At 41.4% G+C, this 19,055-nt stretch overlaps 1 protein-coding gene across 1 annotated transcript in view; it reads right to left on the bottom strand.

Annotated features, from left to right (window-relative positions):
• Positions 1-410: 410 nt before the first annotated feature.
• The window catches only part of ZDHHC8 (zDHHC palmitoyltransferase 8), a 50,509-nt gene continuing 31,864 nt past the window's right edge, over positions 411-19,055 (bottom strand). Inside the window, exons 4-11 of the mRNA XM_075216860.1 lie at positions 18,215-18,387; positions 17,156-17,258; positions 15,980-16,071; positions 13,750-13,882; positions 13,539-13,656; positions 6,189-6,298; positions 4,519-5,552; positions 411-1,355 (exon numbers count right to left, since the gene is read on the bottom strand). Coding sequence (XP_075072961.1) covers positions 1,175-1,355; positions 4,519-5,552; positions 6,189-6,298; positions 13,539-13,656; positions 13,750-13,882; positions 15,980-16,071; positions 17,156-17,258; positions 18,215-18,387 — 1,944 coding nt within the window. The 3' untranslated portion in view covers positions 411-1,174. The remainder of the gene's footprint in view (positions 1,356-4,518; positions 5,553-6,188; positions 6,299-13,538; positions 13,657-13,749; positions 13,883-15,979; positions 16,072-17,155; positions 17,259-18,214; positions 18,388-19,055) is intronic.

Here is a 19,055-nt window from a genome sequence, read left to right as displayed (position 1 = left end):
AACGAATGTAAAATTTTACAAACTTTGTTTCAGGATAAAAACATGCTGCAGTTCCCAGATAAAACATTTGTTGTCTTTTTCTTCACATAATACTTTAAAATACAAGTACCCTCCTACTGGCAATGAATAACATGCGTGAATCATAATCAGTCATATAGTCTCCAGTAAGGAAAACCTCTCCAGTCTTCATATACTTCATGTATTATACATATTCTGGTCACCTACAGACTGGGAAGTAGCCATTTTGCAAGTTTAACCAATATTCAGCCTATAAATTCACCACTAACTCCTACTGCAGTGATGGCTAAACCTGTGACACTCAAGGTGTTGTGAAACTACAAGTCCCACAGCATGCTCTGCCAGCTATCAGCTAGTTATCTACTGGCAAAGCATGCTGGGGCTTGTAGTTTCACAACACCTGGAGTGTCACAGGTTAGCCATCACTGTCCTACTGGATAGTCTGCATTCTTAGGTATAATGGTTCAGCCCACAAAATGGCTGCCTCCACTGTGTGTAGATTATAGGTACACTTTAACCAATAAGTGTCACATATTAATTGAAAAAAGTGCACACACTGACTGTTGACAAACCCTCCATAGCACACCAGATGTAATGTATTAAAATAAACTCACTTTATCTGGGTCTTTTCAACACACTTACAACCATATATAAACATGGTTAAAACATAAAGAGGATCCTGTAGCATGGGGACACTAATAGCACTGCACTTCTGGTGAAAAAGACCAGTTTGGACAGTTTCATTTGCCTTTTCCCGTCCAGATCCATAGATCCTGGGATTCTCTTTCAAGAGGTCGATTTTTAATATGTGGCCTATTACTTACAGAGCCTGCAACTTATAAACTAAAATAACATAAAATTAAAACTAAAAAGTTGTCCCACTTCTCTCACATCACAAGTTTTAAAACAATATATTTCTTCCTTTTTTTTTTATGGACAGACACTTACAATGGCTTATTTTTTTTTCTTTTATCACTGTATGCAATGTTCTCCCATTAATAACCATTGTTCTTGTCATCCAAAGTCCTTCATCAGTCACAATTTAGTTCCCATTGAGCATCTATGCATTCTCTCCTAGGCTTATCTCCACAAAATATGCCTTTTACTTCAACACCTGCAGTTTTCCATGTGCCAATGGCACAGATAGTAAAAGTTTCTACACAGATATTTCGTATGTAGTGCCTCCAACTCCAGAAACCTTCTTAACACTAGAATGCCTGGAAGGACTCAATGTGGCGGTACTCTGTGAGCTAGAAGTGGATCCCAGTCGACACTCTGGCCTCGATAATGCCTTTGGCTGTCCGTTTATTTTACTATGAGGTGCCTTCAGATCCTCCCTGAAGAGAAGACAGAAAGAGTATTAAAAAGTACCCTCCAGATAAGAGAAATTCTCAGGTTACATAATGGTAAAGCAGATCATTACATAATGGTAAAGAACTGTCTGTACTGTAAGGCAGAAGCTCAGCAAGTTTGAAAGAGTTGTCTGGTAGCTGGAATAATGACTCAGCATCTTGGCTTCTTTCTATGCTAAAATATCTACAGCATTTATCCAGATTGCATAAAATGAGAGATGAGATGTCATCTACACGACTCTAGCTACAATTATGAGGTGCTATTGTCTTCTTGGCTACCTATATTATTGCAAGATGCTAGTGCTGGACGGTAAAAATGGTATTTACTGCCATTGTTAACAGGACGGAAGCGTGTTTTTTTTCCCCCAACGAAGAGGGCAACCCTAGCAAGTATTAAAGGCACAATAACACCATTAAAAAAAAAAAAAAAGCTTTCCCATATGATATCCAAATGGCGTTCTAATAATTATAATGTATATAAAAAAGTTAGCCATTTTTCCTCTCCGACAGTGCCTGCTACAGACAGCAATAAAATGGGCAATTTGAAGCACCACCATTGTTCTTGATGTATTTCCAGATAAAACGCTCTCCTATATGTATGTGCTAAAAGTTTTTTTTGTTTTTTTTTTATATATAAAAAAAAACGAGGGTTAAAAATGACAAATAAAACCATATACTTTGTTATGTGAAAGTGTCCTTTTCAGCACAGAGCGTGCAGGCTTCTTCCATGCAGATTAAAACTTAAGGATTAACAGGAAGCTTGTCTGGCAGGCACCATCAATAAACATAACATCAATTATCACCAAGTGAGACTTACAGTGTGCATGATTTACACAAGGGGGCACTAGTAATTTAGTATCCACAAAACAGACTGCATAGATTTTGTGTGTCAAAAATAGCATCTTCGCACAGCAAACCCATGTTTAATTGTAACACATAAGTATATTCAAAAACATTATATAAAGAGGTTTATATCATATCGTAGAATAATGATTTGACAATAAACATATATCTACACTAAAACTGATGTTTAAAGGCCATGGGTGCAAATACTAAGCAATGTAACTTTCAACAGCATAGCAGATCTTTCTTCTTTCCTGGGTGTGAGAAAGTAGTCTCATGCACAGCCTCATCATACAATGACTGAACTAACACCACTCATAATGGAGAGGTGAGGCTGTCATTCAGTGTAGGAAGCAGTGTAGGAAGCAGTGTAGGAAGCAGTGTAGGAAGCAGTGTAGGAAGCAGTGTAGGAAGCAGTGTAGGAAGCAGTGTAGGAAGCAGTGTAGGAAGCAGTGTAGGAAGCAGTGTAGGAAGCAGTGTAGGAAGCAGTGTAGGAAGCAGAACCCAATTCAAACTGCAGTGAACTAGGTCAAAGGCTGCTCTGACAATGGGGGACAGTAAGAAGAGATAAAGAAACTAACACTGCTTAAGGTTGGGTACACACTGCATGTTTTACACTGGATTATCAGGCCAATCACACGATAAACAACGGTTAGGTCTGATATTGCCTCTGTGTACGCTCCAACGATCTTGTCTTATCGTTCCAAAGCCCATCGTATAGTTTGATTTTATAAACGAACTAAAAATCACTATGTACGATGTTGGGCAAATTCTGCAGTGTGTATGCACTCACAATCATGCACACAAATCACACATGCAAATCACGAATTTGCATAGAGTTTACAGAGTCACAATCTTTTCAGCCGATTGTTATGAAGGTAAATCTTGTAGTTTTGTGTATACACATGGATCAGCATGCTGATTGGGACTTTCAGCCGTTGTTAAAATCGTTAAAGATATCGCATCGAGAGAAATTTTCTGTAGTGTGTACTCAGCCGAATGGTAACAAATAAATGTTCGTGTTAGGGAAGTTCACAGGGAATTAGCATAGGCACCATCTTTATTTTAAACTGGATAAACAAGAAGGAGAGTGAAGCGAGGTGTGGGATTGTTAGAACTATTGGGCACCCTGGTAAATCTGGTGAAACAGAACATGAAAGGTAAGTGCTCTCCTCTTTGCATCTAATGAAGCTCATCCTAAAATGAGTAATAAATATATATATTTAAACAGCTTACTAGAATGGCTATTTGAGATAAAATTGTGATTGTGATAGGAGGTTCTCTTATACATAGCAGACTTCCTGTCTCCTGTTCACAGCAAACTTCCTGTCAAAGTAGACTGCAATCTGCCTCTAAACCAAAATATGGCTGATAACACAATAGCGTGCATTCAGCTGCATGTGTAATATACAATGTTAAATCTCTCAATTTCTTTGTCAGGTTATGGGGACTGTTACTACATATCTGTGAATGCCATTAGTGGGCCTTTTATATAAAGGGAACTTGTAGTTAATTTTGGGTCCCATTAAAACATTTTTGCCATACAAATCATTATATGAAAGACTAAGTTATCCACCAACTTATACGTTTAGGGGAAATTTGCAAAGGTTATGTAGACGGATTTGTATAACGTACAACTTCTTTTCCCCACATACCACAATTGGTACCTGTACCTTTATTTTAACTTATTGTGTATCCTGTTCTCCCATAAGCCACAGAATGGGTTGGGTCACAAGTGAGAGAGTCTCACCACCTTTTATTCTTAAACAAGTCATTGACAGTATCTAAATCAAGTCATATTACTTTTCTCAATCACCCACTATATGCATTACACCAAGGATAAACAAAGTAAGCAATGACTTAATGATATAAATACTCCCCTGACCCCGCAAAAAACATAACACAACTCTTCAACAATTATTCAACAGCACCTTCTGCAGTTTATCCCTATATTTGTATGCAAATCTGTGACAGCCGCCATCTATAGTCAAATTTAAAAGGATATCCTGGATTGCTAACCCAGTTACAAAGCCCCACCATGACTGCACATACTGTACCTTCACTGGTCATAAGCACATGTGAATGTTTACCACTTCTACCCATTCCTCTATGTATTTTTCCCCAACAAATTCATGTGTAAGCTCTTCAAGGTTGGGATCTTTTCCATAATGTATTTAATAGGTCTGTTCCCAGACTGTCGGTCATGTGTGCTGTGAAGTGCCGTGTACACTGTGGCATCATACAAATAAACTTACAGAAACATATAAGATGTCCGATATCAGATGCAGATTGGAGACATTCTTACCTCTGAACTGCCATGGAAGGTCCTTCTACAAATCCCATGGTATTAAGAAATGTGACTGCTTTTGCTCCCCCATAAGAGGGCGACCTAGGAATTCCAGAAGGTGAAGATGGAACTTGATGGCTAGGGGACTTGTAGGACCCATTACTAATCCGCCCTTGCAAGGGCTGGTGACTCTGGATATTGTTATTGGCTAGGTCAGCCTGTAAAGATGTGGTGGAAGTCCTAGGGGCTCTTGAGACTGCACTAGAAAGAGAGGATACAGAGGACTGGAGTATAGGGTTCCTAGAGCTGAAACTAGCAGCCCCAGTCAGAAGATTGTCCTTTGAACCATACCGGACTGAAGCAGCACGTGGGTTATCGGAGAGTGAGCTGACCTGCTGTAAGCTGTATGTGCTCGGGGTATCATAGACCCCTGAGTCTGCAAACACAGAATCTGTATGAGAATGTAGCAGCTTCTCTCGTTCCTCCATCTCCTTCCTTTCCTGGATTGAGGCCATAATGGATTTGGAGAGGTTGTCGTAACGCACTGGAGAAGGCTCTCTCGGATGTCCAGCTGCCCTGCTCAATACAGGGCTAAAACTCTGCATAGGTTGCCGCTCTGCTCCTCGTAGGTGGCACATTTTGGCAGACATATATGGTGAGTGGTATCCCACAGAACCAGTGGCAGTGTGTGCAGTGCATTTACCAGATGCAGGAGACATAGGGTTAAGCAAACTGTCATAAGATAAGCTCCCATTGCGGTTAGACAGGGCGTTGGGGGAAAACACACTCTTGTATGGTGCAGTAGTGTCACCTTCTGACTTTACCATTTGGAGGGGAACTTTCTCTGACTCGCGACGCCCAGAGTTCTTCAGGCTCAGGGAACGCGAGTTGGCAGTGAAGTTGTCGAGCTGCAATGGAGATGACTGGTATGACTTATGTAGGGAGTTCTTGCGATACTCTGTGAGGTCTAGGTTGGGCTCCGATTGATAATCATGACTCCGGCAATCTTCCTCTAAGAACACACTGTCCTTGAGACCTTCTTGCATTGCAATCTGGAATAAAATAAATATCATTAGCAAGCTTACAAAAAAAGTCTCTATAATAAATACTTATTGATTGGGTTAACAATAACAAAATGGTGATATTTGTATTAGAAAATAGAGGATCTCAAGCATCAAATTAGTAGGCAAATAAAGCTTAAAATAATCATGTGATCCTTGATCCTCTATTCATATATTTATCAAAAGTTTTAGTGCATCGGCTATAATATTTAAATAAAATATGCATAATACAATTAAATACAATTAAAACAATATTGCTAACTTACTACCAGCTTTCTGTGCAAATATACAACAGCAAGTTACATGATGTTAATTTAATCTGTCATATTGATTACATGCAGTAAAATTAAATCAGATAGACAAAACAACAGTGTTATCCGTGTCCAAATTATCCTAATAAAAAAAAAAAAAGCCAATAAGTTTGCTTGACTTAACTAAGCAAGAATAAAATGCAAAACCCATGGAGTAACCTAGCAAGAAAAACCTTCTTTCAATGTAGATACAGCCCCACCTTCCCTTAGCAAAGTAAATAACAAGTACATACAAATATAGATTTGGCACTTACAAAAAAAAAAAAAAAGCACAAGTAAAAAAGATCAGAGATGAATGATAGTTTTGCACTTTTACCTGCTCTGTTGCTGGATGGTAGTGTACTTTTGGATTAGCTCCAAACCCTGGACGATATTTGTACATGGCCGGAGTTGGGGGGCTCATCATTTTTGGCGACAATCCGCTTTCTGAAAGTGAATACATTAAAACCCAATAGTTAGAATGAAAAAATAAATAAGATAATTCATGACGACCCAAAATCTTGCGACTATGGTGTATAATATGATGTAGTGCTTCCATGTAGGTTAAAAGAGAAGCCTTACAAATAAACTGAACTCTGTCTACTGCTTGACAAATATCTTACAATATGGGGTATATCCTAAAAAGTTACTACTCTCTCAAATATTATTATTATTATTAATTTTTATTTATAGGGCGCCACAAGGTGTCTGTGGCGCCGTACAGGGACAAAAACAAATTACAATACAAGGTGAGACAGCATAGTACAGTAAACATAAAGCACAGTAACTCCGTAAGCTCAATGCACAGCTAGTGAGGGCGGGGGGAGTATCCGCAAATGATGGGGCCCAAAAGGAGGGCGCGGAAGACAGGGAGACCCCCAGAGGGGGAGGAGGGCCCTCGAGGAGGAGGGCAAAGTAGCTGGAGAGCAGAGTTAGAAGTGGTGGAAACAGGAGGAGAGATGGCCCTGCTCAGAGGAGCGTACAATCTAAGGGGAGGGGTGGACAGACGGAGAAACACAGGGGAGAGAGGGAGAGTAGAGGGACGGAGGCAGGGAAGGGGAAAGAAGGGGGAGAGGCAGAGGATAAGGTAGGTAGTTAAGTGGGAGACTGGAAGGCTTTAAGAAAAAGGTGGGTTTTTAAAGCTGGACAGGTTAGGGGGAAGTCCTGATGGAGGGAGGGAGCTTGTTCCAGTGGAGGGGGGCAGCGCAGGCAAAGTCTTGGATACGCGCGTGGGAGGAGGTGATGAGGGGGGAAGATAGGCGACGGTCATTTGCAGATCGGAGAGGACGGGATGGAGCATGAGTAGAGAGGAGGGAGGAGATGTAGGGTGCAGTGGAGTTGGCGAGGGCCTTGTATGTAAGAGTTAGGAGCTTGAACAGAGTTCTGTAGAGGAAGGGGAGCCAGTGGAGGGATTGGTAGAGGGGGGAGACAGAAGAGGAGCGGCGAGAAGGGAAGATAAGCCTAGCGGCTGCGTTAAGTACAGACCGAAGGGGAGCGAGATGAGAGAGGGGGAGGCCAGTAAGGAGGAGGTTGCAGTAGTCCAAGCGGGAGATGATCAGAGAGTGAATAAGGCATTTAGTGGCATCTTGGGAGAGGAAGGGCCGGATGCGAGCGATGTTACGCAGCTGGAAGCGGCAGGATTTAGCAAGAGAGAGGATATGGGGGCCAAAGGAGAGAGAGGAGTCGAGGGTGACACCAAGGCAGCGAAGTTGGGGGACAGAGGAGATAGAGGAGTTGTCGACAGTGATGGAGAGGATGAGGTATGGGGGGGAGGAAAAACTATCAGCTCGGTTTTGGCGAGGTTGAGTTTGAGGAATCGAGAGGACATCCAGGAGGAGATGGCAGAGAGGCAGGCGGACACCCTAGAGAGGAGGGAGGGAGAGAGATCAGGAGAGGTATAGTTGAGTGTCGTCCGCGTAAAGGTGGTAGTTGAAGCCGAAGGAGCTGATGAGTTCACCCAGGGAGGTGTATAGAGAGAAGAGTAAGGGGCCCAGAACAGAGCCCTGGGGGACCCCAACTGGAAGGGTGGACGGGGGGAGAGAGACTCAGTGGTGGTGACACAGAAGGATCGGTCAGCGAGGTAAGAGACCGATACTCTTCGTCTCATTCCTGGTCACTTCTCAAACCCATTTATCTGCTCCTCAGCTTTGTCATTGTCCACTCAATGCCCTTCTCCATCCAATTGCCCCTTTCTCATTATTATCCCTGAATCGACAAGTATCCTTCATCACTAGTGCCATCTTGCCCGTTCATCATCTCTGCTTTACCATCATAATAATTAAACCCTCATCCTCAGTCATTAACTCCTCCTTCCTGCATTAACCCCAATCCTCCATCAATCATAATAACCATTCCATTCTACATTACTACTAACCCTCTCTCAGTAGCCTGCTTTCATATCATTAATCTCTGGCTACCTGCTGCATATGCAGGGACAGAGCTTTCTCCATTCGCAAGGCAGCGCAAAGCTGCCAATCATTATCATCACCATTTATATAGTGCCATTGATTCTGCAGCGCTGTACAGAGAATTCACATCAGTCCCTACCCCTTTAAGAAAACGTTCAATTATATTACTGAAAGGAATGCAAAAAAAGGAAGCATAGTATGGCTAAAGAGATCATTTGCAGACTGCCAAATAACTATCTATTTGTACTGTTTTTACTGTTGAAGAGTATTACAAGAACAGTAATGCCTGCAACACCACTAACCAAACTTTTAAACCAATCACTGCTGACAGGTATAATTAAATATAATTGTATAGTAGAACTACAGAAGCCATTCTCCAACAGTATTAGTAAACAATATGATAACTATACACCTTTCAGTTTCACCTCATTAGTAGGCAAAGAAAAAAAAACGAAAGAAAACTTTTACAATGCAACAAATAAAAAATGGATATTGTCGCACTAGTTAGACAAAAAACCTACACATCTCTATAAGCATATTGTCAATATCATACTCTCAAATTTTCAAGATGTATGTTTCAACCACTCTCATTGAGGTGCTAACATCCAGTAAATAGGTAATCAAGAATGAACAATAAAGAAATAAAAATGGATCTAAAAATGGGGCACTATGTAGTATTATGTCTCTTGTTTGAAATACGCATGTACCAAGTAATTAGAATAAAACATAACTTTCATTAAGCAAGATAAAGATAAAAAGTTTTGTGAAATGTGAAATAAAGTGTTTTAAAACTTGCCGTGCATGATTCTTATTCCATACTTATATATAATGAAACACCCTACCTTTGATTGTCAGCTAAGGGGCAGATAGCCCCCTAATAAGCATTTATTTACGTTGCACCATTTAGGAGCGCAGCTGAACCACTTTACTAATAGATCAATCATTTATTTACGTTGGTTCGTCAGTATTCCAATAACACTGTCTGATATCGGTTATAACCTGGAAAAAAATCTTTGTTCGTATCTATTCAAATCCTTTCCAATGTTGATTAAGTAACCTGTATAGTATTTCTATTGCAGTTAAGTAGTAATCACATTAGTTAATTGTAGCTGTGTGCTGGAGTACAGCTGATATGGCAGGCTATCAGCCCTGTGTTTAACATGTAAAGAGATTGCTTTTTCCTTTTCACTGTGCCGATCGATCGGATTATTATTATTATCATCATCATCATTTATTTGTTGGGCGCCACAAGGTTTCCGCAGCGCTGTACATAGTACAAACAGTAGACCATACAGGGTTAAACAGTACAGAACGATAAACACAAAGTACCAATGCTTCAGTAACTCCAGGACGGCCATATGGAGTAAGGACAGAGCAGAAGAATAGGTATGGAGACACGGGGGAAGAGGGGCCCTGCTCATAAGAGCTTACATCCTAAGGGAGGGTGGACAAATCAGACACGAGAGGGAGCTGGTGATGTCAGGGGAGAGAAGAAGGGGCCAGGGGAGAGAGGGAATAGCAAGCAGAGTAGATGAGGGGTGAAGTGGATGGTTGATAAGCTTTGAGGAACAGGTGAGTTTTAAGTGCTCGTTTGAAGGAGCACAGATTGGGAGCGAGACGGATGGAACGAGGGAGGTCATTCCAGTGCAGGGGGGCAGCTCGGGCGAAGTCTTGGATTCTGGAGTGGGAAGTGGTAATTAGAGTGGAGGAGAGGAGACGGTCATTAGCAGAGTGCAGGGACCGGGCAGGAGTGTGAATGGTGAGGAGGTTGGAGATATAGGGAGCAGTAGACAGGCAGAGAGCCTTGTAAGTGGTGATAAGGAGTTTGAAGAGGATTCTGTAGGGGATGGGGAGCCAGTGTAAGGCATGGCAGAGAGGGGAGGCAGAGGAGGAGCGGCATGAGAGAAAGAGGAGTCTAGCAGCCGCATTGAGTACAGAGCGGAGGGGGGCGAGATGTGAGAGGGGGAAGCCAATGAGGAGAAGGTTGCAGTAGTCGAGGCGGGAGATGAGTGCGTGGATGATGATTTTGGTGGCGTCTTGTGAGAGGAAGGGTCGGATGCTGGCGATGTTGCGCAGTTGGAAGAGACAGGCTTGAGCAAGGGATTGGGAATGGGGGCAAAAGAGAGAGAGGAGTCGAGGGTGACACCCAGGCAGCGGAGTTGGGTGACAGAGGAGATGGTGGCGTTATTAACAACGATAGTGAGGTTGTGGTGGGAGGGGAGTCTAGGGGGAGGAAAGACAATGAGTTCGGTTTTAGAGATGTTAATTTTGAGAAAGCGGGAGGACATCCAGGAGGAGATGGCAGACAGGCAGTCAGATACACGAGAGAGGAGGGAGGAAGAGCGATCAGGAGAAGAAATGTAAAGTTGAATGTCGTCAGCATAAAGGTGATACTTAAGACCAAAGGAGGAGATAAGGGCACCGAGGGAGGATGTGTAGAGCGAAAAGAGTAGGGGGCCAAGGACAGAGCCCTGGGGGACTCCTACCGAGAGAGGGGAGGGGGTGGAGGAAGAGCCAGACATGAAGACAGAGAAGGAGCGGTTAGCAAGGTAGGAGCAGAACCAGGCGTGGACGGAACCAGAGAGGCCGAGAGAGAGAAGCGTTTGCAGAAGGAGGGGGTGGTCCACAGTGTCAAAGGCCGCCGAGAGGTCAAGAAGGATGAGTATGGAGAAGTGACCCTTAGATTTGGCCGATAGGTCGTCATTGGTCACTTTGGCCAGGGCAGTTTCAGTAGAGTGGAGGGGGCGGTATCCAGATTGGAGAGGGTTAAGGAGGGAATTGTCCGAGAGATATCTGGTGAGGCGACAGCAGACAATTCGCTCAAGAAGTTTGGAGGCGTAGGGGAGAAGAGAGATAGGGCGATAGTTGGCGACCGAGGTGGGGTCAAGATTAGGTTGTTTGAGGATAGGAGAGATAAGAGCATGTTTAAATGAGGAGGGTACTACAACAGAGGAGAGAAATAGGTTAAAAAGGTGTGCCAGGTAGGAGCAGGCAATGGGAGAGAGAGAGCAAAGGAGGTTAGAGGGGATGGGATCGAGAGGACAGGTGGAGGGTGGAGAGGAAAGAATAAAGGAGCGAACTTCTTCACCTGATGTGGGGCAGAAGGAGCACCAGAGTTGACTGTTGGAGGGGGGTGGAGCGATGTGGACAGCAGGTGAGGGGATTGAGGCGGAGATGTTAAGTCTGATGGCTTCAATTTTGGAAGAAAAGAAAGTGGTGAAGTCAGCAGCAGAGAGGGAAAGTGGGACCGGAGAGGGAGAAAGGAGGGAGTTGAAGGTGGCAAACAGGCGGCAGGGATTAGAGGACTGAGAGGAAATGAGGGGCTTGAAGAAGGTTTGTTTGGCAAGGGAGAGGGCAGAGCAAAATGAGGAGAGGATAAATTTAAAGTAGAGGAAGTTGGCCAGGGAGCGAGATTTCCTCCAGAGGCGTTCCGCAGTGCGAGAGCATTTTTGGAGGAAGCGGGTGAGTTTGGAGTGCCAAGGTTGGGGAATGAGGCGGCGTCGGCGGATAGGAGAGGCAGGGCCGACCGCATCCAGGGCAGTATTGAGGAAGTGGTTGTAGAGAAAGGACGCCTGGTCAGGGCAGGTCAGGGAGGGAATGGGAGAGAGGAGAGAGTCAAGAGAAGAGGAGAAAGATTGGGTCAATCGCTTCAAGGTTACGTCTAGTGAGGGTGGCTTTTGGCGGGGGAGGAGCAGGGGAGGAGGACAGAGTGAAAGAGAGGAGATGGTGGTCAGAGAGTGGGAAGGGAGAGTTGGAGAAATCAGAGATCGTAGAGATGAGAGAAGACAAGGTCGAGAGAGTGACCAAGACGGTAGGTCGGGGAGGAGGTCCACTGGGTGAGACCTATGGAGGAGGTGAGGGAGAGAAGCTTAAAGGATTAAATGGATAGTATCAGCAGAGTGCAGCAAATAAATAGAACTACTGGTATTTCTTGGTTATTCGTATCATATTACTGGGACAAAAACCATAGTATCACTTGAGAAGGAGAGATAGATCTTGATGATGGGGAGTTAATTCCTAACTACCTGTCAGAAACCTTGCTTAGGGTTTGGGCAGTATCCTACCTATAGCTGTCATAAAGGTGCTAATTCAAACTAAATACATTTTGTGTAAAGGATTGTTCATGCATAGCAAGAAATGCCAACGCGCGTTATGCTGTTAAGCTTTGTCAAGGCAATCCAACAAATTACAAGATCCAAAGGCAGCATTCTATACAGATTTTCATTTTCCATTGGTTATCGTTATAGCTAGGCATTTCTTATGGTAGCCCGCAATAAATTAATTTGCAACCTGAAAACCTTTGTATCTGACACATACATAGTGGGATGGATAAAGGTGTGGCCAAAAAAAAGGAAACAGTGTTATAGCCAATGGTGTAAGCTCAGATGAGACAAGTTGAGCCCCTTAGGTTATTACTGCGTCTTGGTTTTTTTTACGTATTCATCAGTGATATTACAAATATCACTATAGATCATTATGTGATCTACAAATAATGGTATTTGCAATAGGGTTGATACCCCTAATGATTTAATGAAAATAAAGGAATGGCATCATACATTTAATACAACAAAAAATAAAAATAAGACAACCAATCCTGCGATCACCATTTTCAGGCCAGATTTCCACCTTCACTCAATAAAACAAACTCTGATAGAAAGATTATACACTTACCTGCCCTACATAAAGGGAATAATCACACTACTATATCATGTAACTTTGGTACCAGAAACTACTGAACTTGAAACCCACAGAACAGCTTGAAAAGCAGAATATTGGAACAAGGTTCGTACTAGAATGGCAAAATGTCACCCAGTTCTTGAGTAGCTAAACCACATGTATCCGAATGCATCCAATCAACGCAGTCAGATCACAACATTTTTCATATGGTTGGTCAACCTGCCCAAAAACGGTGACTTTCTGGAAAATTATCTCAGACTTAATCATCAATATTCCAGTAGCTAGAATCAACAAACCCAGTAAAGTATTCTCCCTGGTGCATCCATAGACTACTAACAAAACTATAATACACTGAATTACAAATATCTGTTGTGCGGTCAGACATAATATAGATAAATAAATGGCCTATTGAATAAGAAGATACTCAATCACATCTGGTTTGTGTTGAATATTGGATATAGTACCAGTCTTCAGAATGTACTGAACAGAAGATCTGGGAACCCACGATGATACACTTAAACAACTGTACATGGTCTAACTATTACTTCACAAAAGTATTTAGACATTTTTCTTTTCACAATACAGAGCCTGCTTCCTTTTACCTTCACTGCTTCCCAGGGTTGCTTTCATGTCTGAATATTTGGTGGGGTCACACTTAGTAAGTAGAGGCGGCTGTATATCCAGAGATTTTTCATTTATACCATCCAGACTTCCTTTAGACTGAAAAGGAAAGAAAATCCATATGATATGTGTAAGAGACAGAGCATTCCATATGTCTATTACATAACATACAAAACATTGCAAGATTGTCACCTTAGAGCGGTGCAAGTTAGCTTGGATGCCATTGTCGCTGATCTTGACGGTTATCTGCCTTTCGGACAAATCTTGACGGATAAACGGAGGTTTGAGAGTAATTGGCTGCTTCTTCTTTGGTTCAACCACATACCTTATGGAGAAAAGAAGCTCTCCTATTATCCTGTATGTTGCTGCATACTCTTACAATATACTAAAAGCATACAAGCATAACACACAGCACATACTAGGTTTCTGGTGAAATACAGTTACATTATCAAATCTAAAGAACTATAGCAAAAAAATAAATAAATACAGATTCAATTATTAATGGGCTTTGCATTTTATTGCAAACAATAAAATTTATTGGATTGTTCCTAATTAGTATGTTGCCAGGAGAACTTTAAACCACAATGTAAATATTTAATTACACAGTTATAACGACGACTAGCAAAGATAGCTACTTAAAGCCTTAGTTGCAGTCATCCTGCCGACCTTTATAAGTAGGCAGATCCTTTTAATTAGAACAGTAATTTCCTCATAAATATAAGTATACTTTCCAAAACATTGGGCTGCGTTTTTAAATAAGCCAATACAAATGGATTAATAATTCAACCTTTATACTTGTTAGATCGCTGCTTAGCAATAACTATAGTACAAATGTTTGGGGGTGTATTACTGAGGACTTGGTCACACATAAAACTGGGAAAATGGACAAAACAAAAATTATGAAAGGTAAAACGTGTGCTTTAGACAGGATTTACTGTTTGTTTTGGTTTTTAAATGCCTTTTCCGCCTCTTTGACAACCTATTTACTATATAAAAGACTGCGGTGACAGGTATTCATCAACCACACATGTCAATCAAGACCTACAATGGGTCCATTCACACAAATAGCATGAAAACTAATAATCTATAAATGCAGTCAGTGGTCTAAGTGGGCTGGTATACTGTGGAATGGAATATCGCCACTTTTACAGCCTTCATTGTAAAAATATCAAATTCCATTCATGTGATTGGATCCCGTAGAAATAACTTATTGTAGAAATGTATTTCAATTAGTGGTGCAGGCGCCAATTTATATCATTGCAAATGTACTGATTTTTTGATACTGTGTCATTATTTCTGTATTAGAAATGTACCGATTCCTGATGCAATAGGCATATGTGGGGGGAAAATGTGTTTTCTGCACTGTCTGAAGGCAGGTAATCTCATGGTCACAGAGATGAAAAGGTCTAATTAACAATACTTGTTTAGTATGAACACACAACAGGGGGTAATAAGACTTGCTGTTAGGCTTCCCATCTCTGTAGACTCACAAAATTCTCAGCAATCTGTGATGGCCCAAGTTAAATTACGTTAAATGCAAGATTAGAGATTATATCCTAGGTATTCAATGTAAAATCTGAGACGTTACAGTGCCAGCTAAGACAGGGGATGGGTCACCTCCTGCCAGGCTACGGCTCCAAAACTATATAAAAAGAGGTCTGTTTGACCATGTAATGTATCATTCTAGAACTTCTGGAGAATTGCTAGTATCTCAAATTAGGGTGCAAGTGTCCTTGTCAGGGTTCTTGAGCAATAAAACATCACTGCTTGAAGATTCTGCCTGCAACTATTACCTGCTGTATCCTGTGACCAACAGATAACTAATCCATTTCCTGGCTGCCCTGGGTTGAACCAAGTGTGTCAATGCTCTGCCTGCTACCCAGCAATCCTGATCCATAGTAAGCGGTCAGGAGGTACCAACAAACCCACAGCAAAGAGGCATTGCAGCAGCTATACCAGCTATCCCAGAAGTAAGCGGTTCTGGGTCGTCGCAAAGGAGCCCAGTTGTGCCAACCAAATACTGCTACAACTATTGCGCAATTGACATTCGCAGTCAGTGAGTGTCTGGTAGCAAAGTGACCCCAGTAGGAGTGGTTAGTAACAGTTGGCGACTGACAATGAGAAGGAAACATAGATAAACTGCGCAGGAAGAACATCCCTTCGTTTCTCCTTCCCCCTACAGACCGGGGGGCGAAGTAAGCCCATCCCGTCACAATTCATTTACATTTTCCATACGGTCACTTATAAATTTACACTTCGACCACTACATACAATATTATGCGATTGCTGTGATGTATGTGTTGTGTTTTCACCTGTGTTTGCAGTTTATTTATCATTTAACACATTGTGTCTCAGGAGAATGGCAGCAAAGCATAAAGCTGGGCTAGAATATTTATCAATAATAGAGCCTATCTTTACTTACCTGGGTGATAATGGACTACACAACACATGTTGTATGTTACCACAGCATCCTCTGGTGAAAGGGTTAACACCTCCACGGAACTTCCCAGTCACCTGGGCAAACAATAAGAATATAAGACACATGGGCTGATGTAAAAGTCATCCCACTGAATGAACTACACCTTTGCATTTATACAATATAACTATTATGAGATGAATACATATAAATAATATTGATGCGGTTTATAAGTCTGCTCACAGAGCTCATTAAATACAATTCCATTATTTGCTTTATATTCAACACAATCCCTTTATCTCCTCACAGAGCTTTCCTTCATTATCAGCTATTTATATAGTGCCACTAATTTTGCAGCGCTGTAAAGAGAACTCACATCAGTCCCTGTCCCATTGGGGCTTACAGTCTAAATGCCCTAACATACACAATTAATTAGATCCCTTTCAATCTAATTAAAAATGTGTATTAATCCTATCCCAATCCAATATTTTAGGGCCATGATTGAAAGACAAAAAGAGATGTGTGTGGCATAATTGGGGGCATAGAGGTCTGTAAAAATGACAATGGCCAAGCAAACAGGTGGCAGTCAACTCCCTAAGTTTCCTTGTAACCTGCATACAGGAATAATAAAACTGTTTACCATACACATTCCTCAGTGTTAGGCTGGGTACAAACCACAGGCTTTTCAGCCAATTATCGTGCCAATCATCTGAGAAACGTCTGTTCAGCCCACTACTGTATTAGTGAGCACACTGCAACGATGAGCGATTATGGCTCCAAAGCACAGTGCATCGTTGCATTGGATTTTTAAACTGGACTAAAACTCTCGCTCAACGATGGAAGGATGTCCTTCCAATTCTACAGTGTGTACGTACTCACAATCAGGATCTCCATAGAGTTTATAGAGTCATGATGGTTATGACAGAGGAAGAGCACAGATCTTAGAGTAAATCTTTTAAAACATGTATAGTGTGTACGCATGAATTGGCCTGCTGGGTCGGGAATTTTGTTTTATTTTCCCCCTAGTTGTTGGACTGATATGGCATCTAAATCTAAAGGATATGGCATCTGGAAAAAAAAAATTGCAGTGTGTACCTAGCCTGAGGCCCTATTAAACACAGAAACTTGTGGTTAATTACTTTAACAAAAACGTTATTGGACATTTTTATATATCCGTCTTACCTGTTCATTGGTGGTGCGGCCTCGAACAACAAGAACAATATGGAAACCCGTAAGGCCGATAACCGGGATGAAAAATAGGCCAGCCACACACATTACTGATATCCTGGACAAAAGGTGCTAAGGAATTTACTTCTCCAGAATACTTTTCTTTTTATCAGATATAATCTCCTAGTTATAATGTCATCAAATCCTATCAGGACTTTCCTCTGTAACATAACTTGATGCATTTTGTTTCTCAAGGCTCGGGGCTGTACAATCAGCAGCCCCCAAGGCTTTAGTGTGGCCCCCACTCTGACAACCTCCATAGACTATTGTACAAGAGGTTTATTTTAATAGCATTCGGCAGATTTTCATATAGTCGTAGCATATACACTGCAAATTTCATAATAGTCACTCCTAATATGACAGAAGAAATACCTACAACACAGAATTCCAAATAACTCCCCCAACAAAACCTCCCTGTATATTAAAAAGTTACAGTAATCTATCCACCAGTTAGCTTTTTCTTATTTATACTCCTATTTACAAAAAGACAATAATAATAATAAATAATAATAATAAATACAAATATAATAAAAAAAATAAATAAATGAAAATACATGGCAGAAAAATAGAAAGTGAAACAAAATTTGATAAAAGGGCGACATTCTTCCCTGGTAAAATTGCCACTTTTCATTTTCTAAGTAGATCTCTCCGAGCCCCACCTTTCATTACAAAGTAGGAACTGGCTATTACTATTGATTGGTGGATAATGATATCTAAGTGAATGAGTAGAGGAAGAGATGTATTAAGTTGACCACAATGATTAGTGTCTACTTTGACAAGTGTCCAGATGGCCCAATTGGACAAGATTAGGAGTCTCACTTTAGCAAGTGCAGGTCGTTCATGCGGACAGAAGATAACCGCACACAGAAATATGGCGGCCATTTACGATCATGCCCAAACAATGATCCAATTTTGACAGGATTATCATCAGATATTACTGTTGGTCTCTGGGCACGTGGTGCTATGTCAGTTTTATTGCACAACTGAATAGGTTTGCTCTTGTTGAAAGGATACGTAATACTTGTATGGGCTTCTCCCAGCACCTCCAGATGGTGTAGGACAAATATGAGGCCAAATGAGAAGATTCCGACCATGTGTGTGCTCAGTGACAGCAAGAACAGGAAGAAATAGCGATAGTTTCTGCGTCCTATGCAGTTATTCACCCAAGGGCAGTGATGATCAAAATCCTACAGAGAGATGAGAGAATATAGGGAGGTACAAATGTTTCATTGTTTTTGTGACAATTTTTAGGGTAAAAATTATGAAGACAAAGAAAATGAGCTTCCATCTATTTCACAAGGCAACAACAACAACAAATAATGATGGTCTATCTGACCGATGGCACTATGAACCCCCAGGATAAACCCCATCAGAAAGTCTCTCAGGCTTCATTTTGGTGGGTTGTTAAAATTAATTATTAGTTCATTGGTAAACAGTGATGCAGGGAAAGAATAATTTGATATTTGGTTGATCATATCCGGTATCTTGAGTTTCAATTCTTTTTTCCCTATAATTTTTTTAAGAGGATTGCTTTCTGGAACTAAATTTACAGGTAAAGTGTTATTAATTAAGGCCAGACAGTCTTTCATATTCAAATAATTTACGCTTAGTTCATTTGGAAGAATTGATTACTTTTATGATCACTAGAAAATATTTTCAAATGCAGTTAAAATGGCATGTTATATACTAGACTGGAAATCCAATAAGCCTTTATCACAGCTTATGGTGCTCTACATATGGTACAGTTTGTATACCACAACCATGCCTGGTACGCCCCCTACATTTTCAGGCTTATTTGCAGACTACATTGTTATAAAGAGGACATGAACTGCTAAAGGGACATATTGCATACACT

This window comes from Mixophyes fleayi, chromosome 1 (assembly GCF_038048845.1).
Source record: "Mixophyes fleayi isolate aMixFle1 chromosome 1, aMixFle1.hap1, whole genome shotgun sequence".
Classification (NCBI taxonomy): domain Eukaryota; kingdom Metazoa; phylum Chordata; class Amphibia; order Anura; family Limnodynastidae; genus Mixophyes; species Mixophyes fleayi.
The sequence above is the reverse complement of the archived record's forward strand: the minus strand, read 5'-3'. Positions and strand labels throughout refer to the sequence as shown.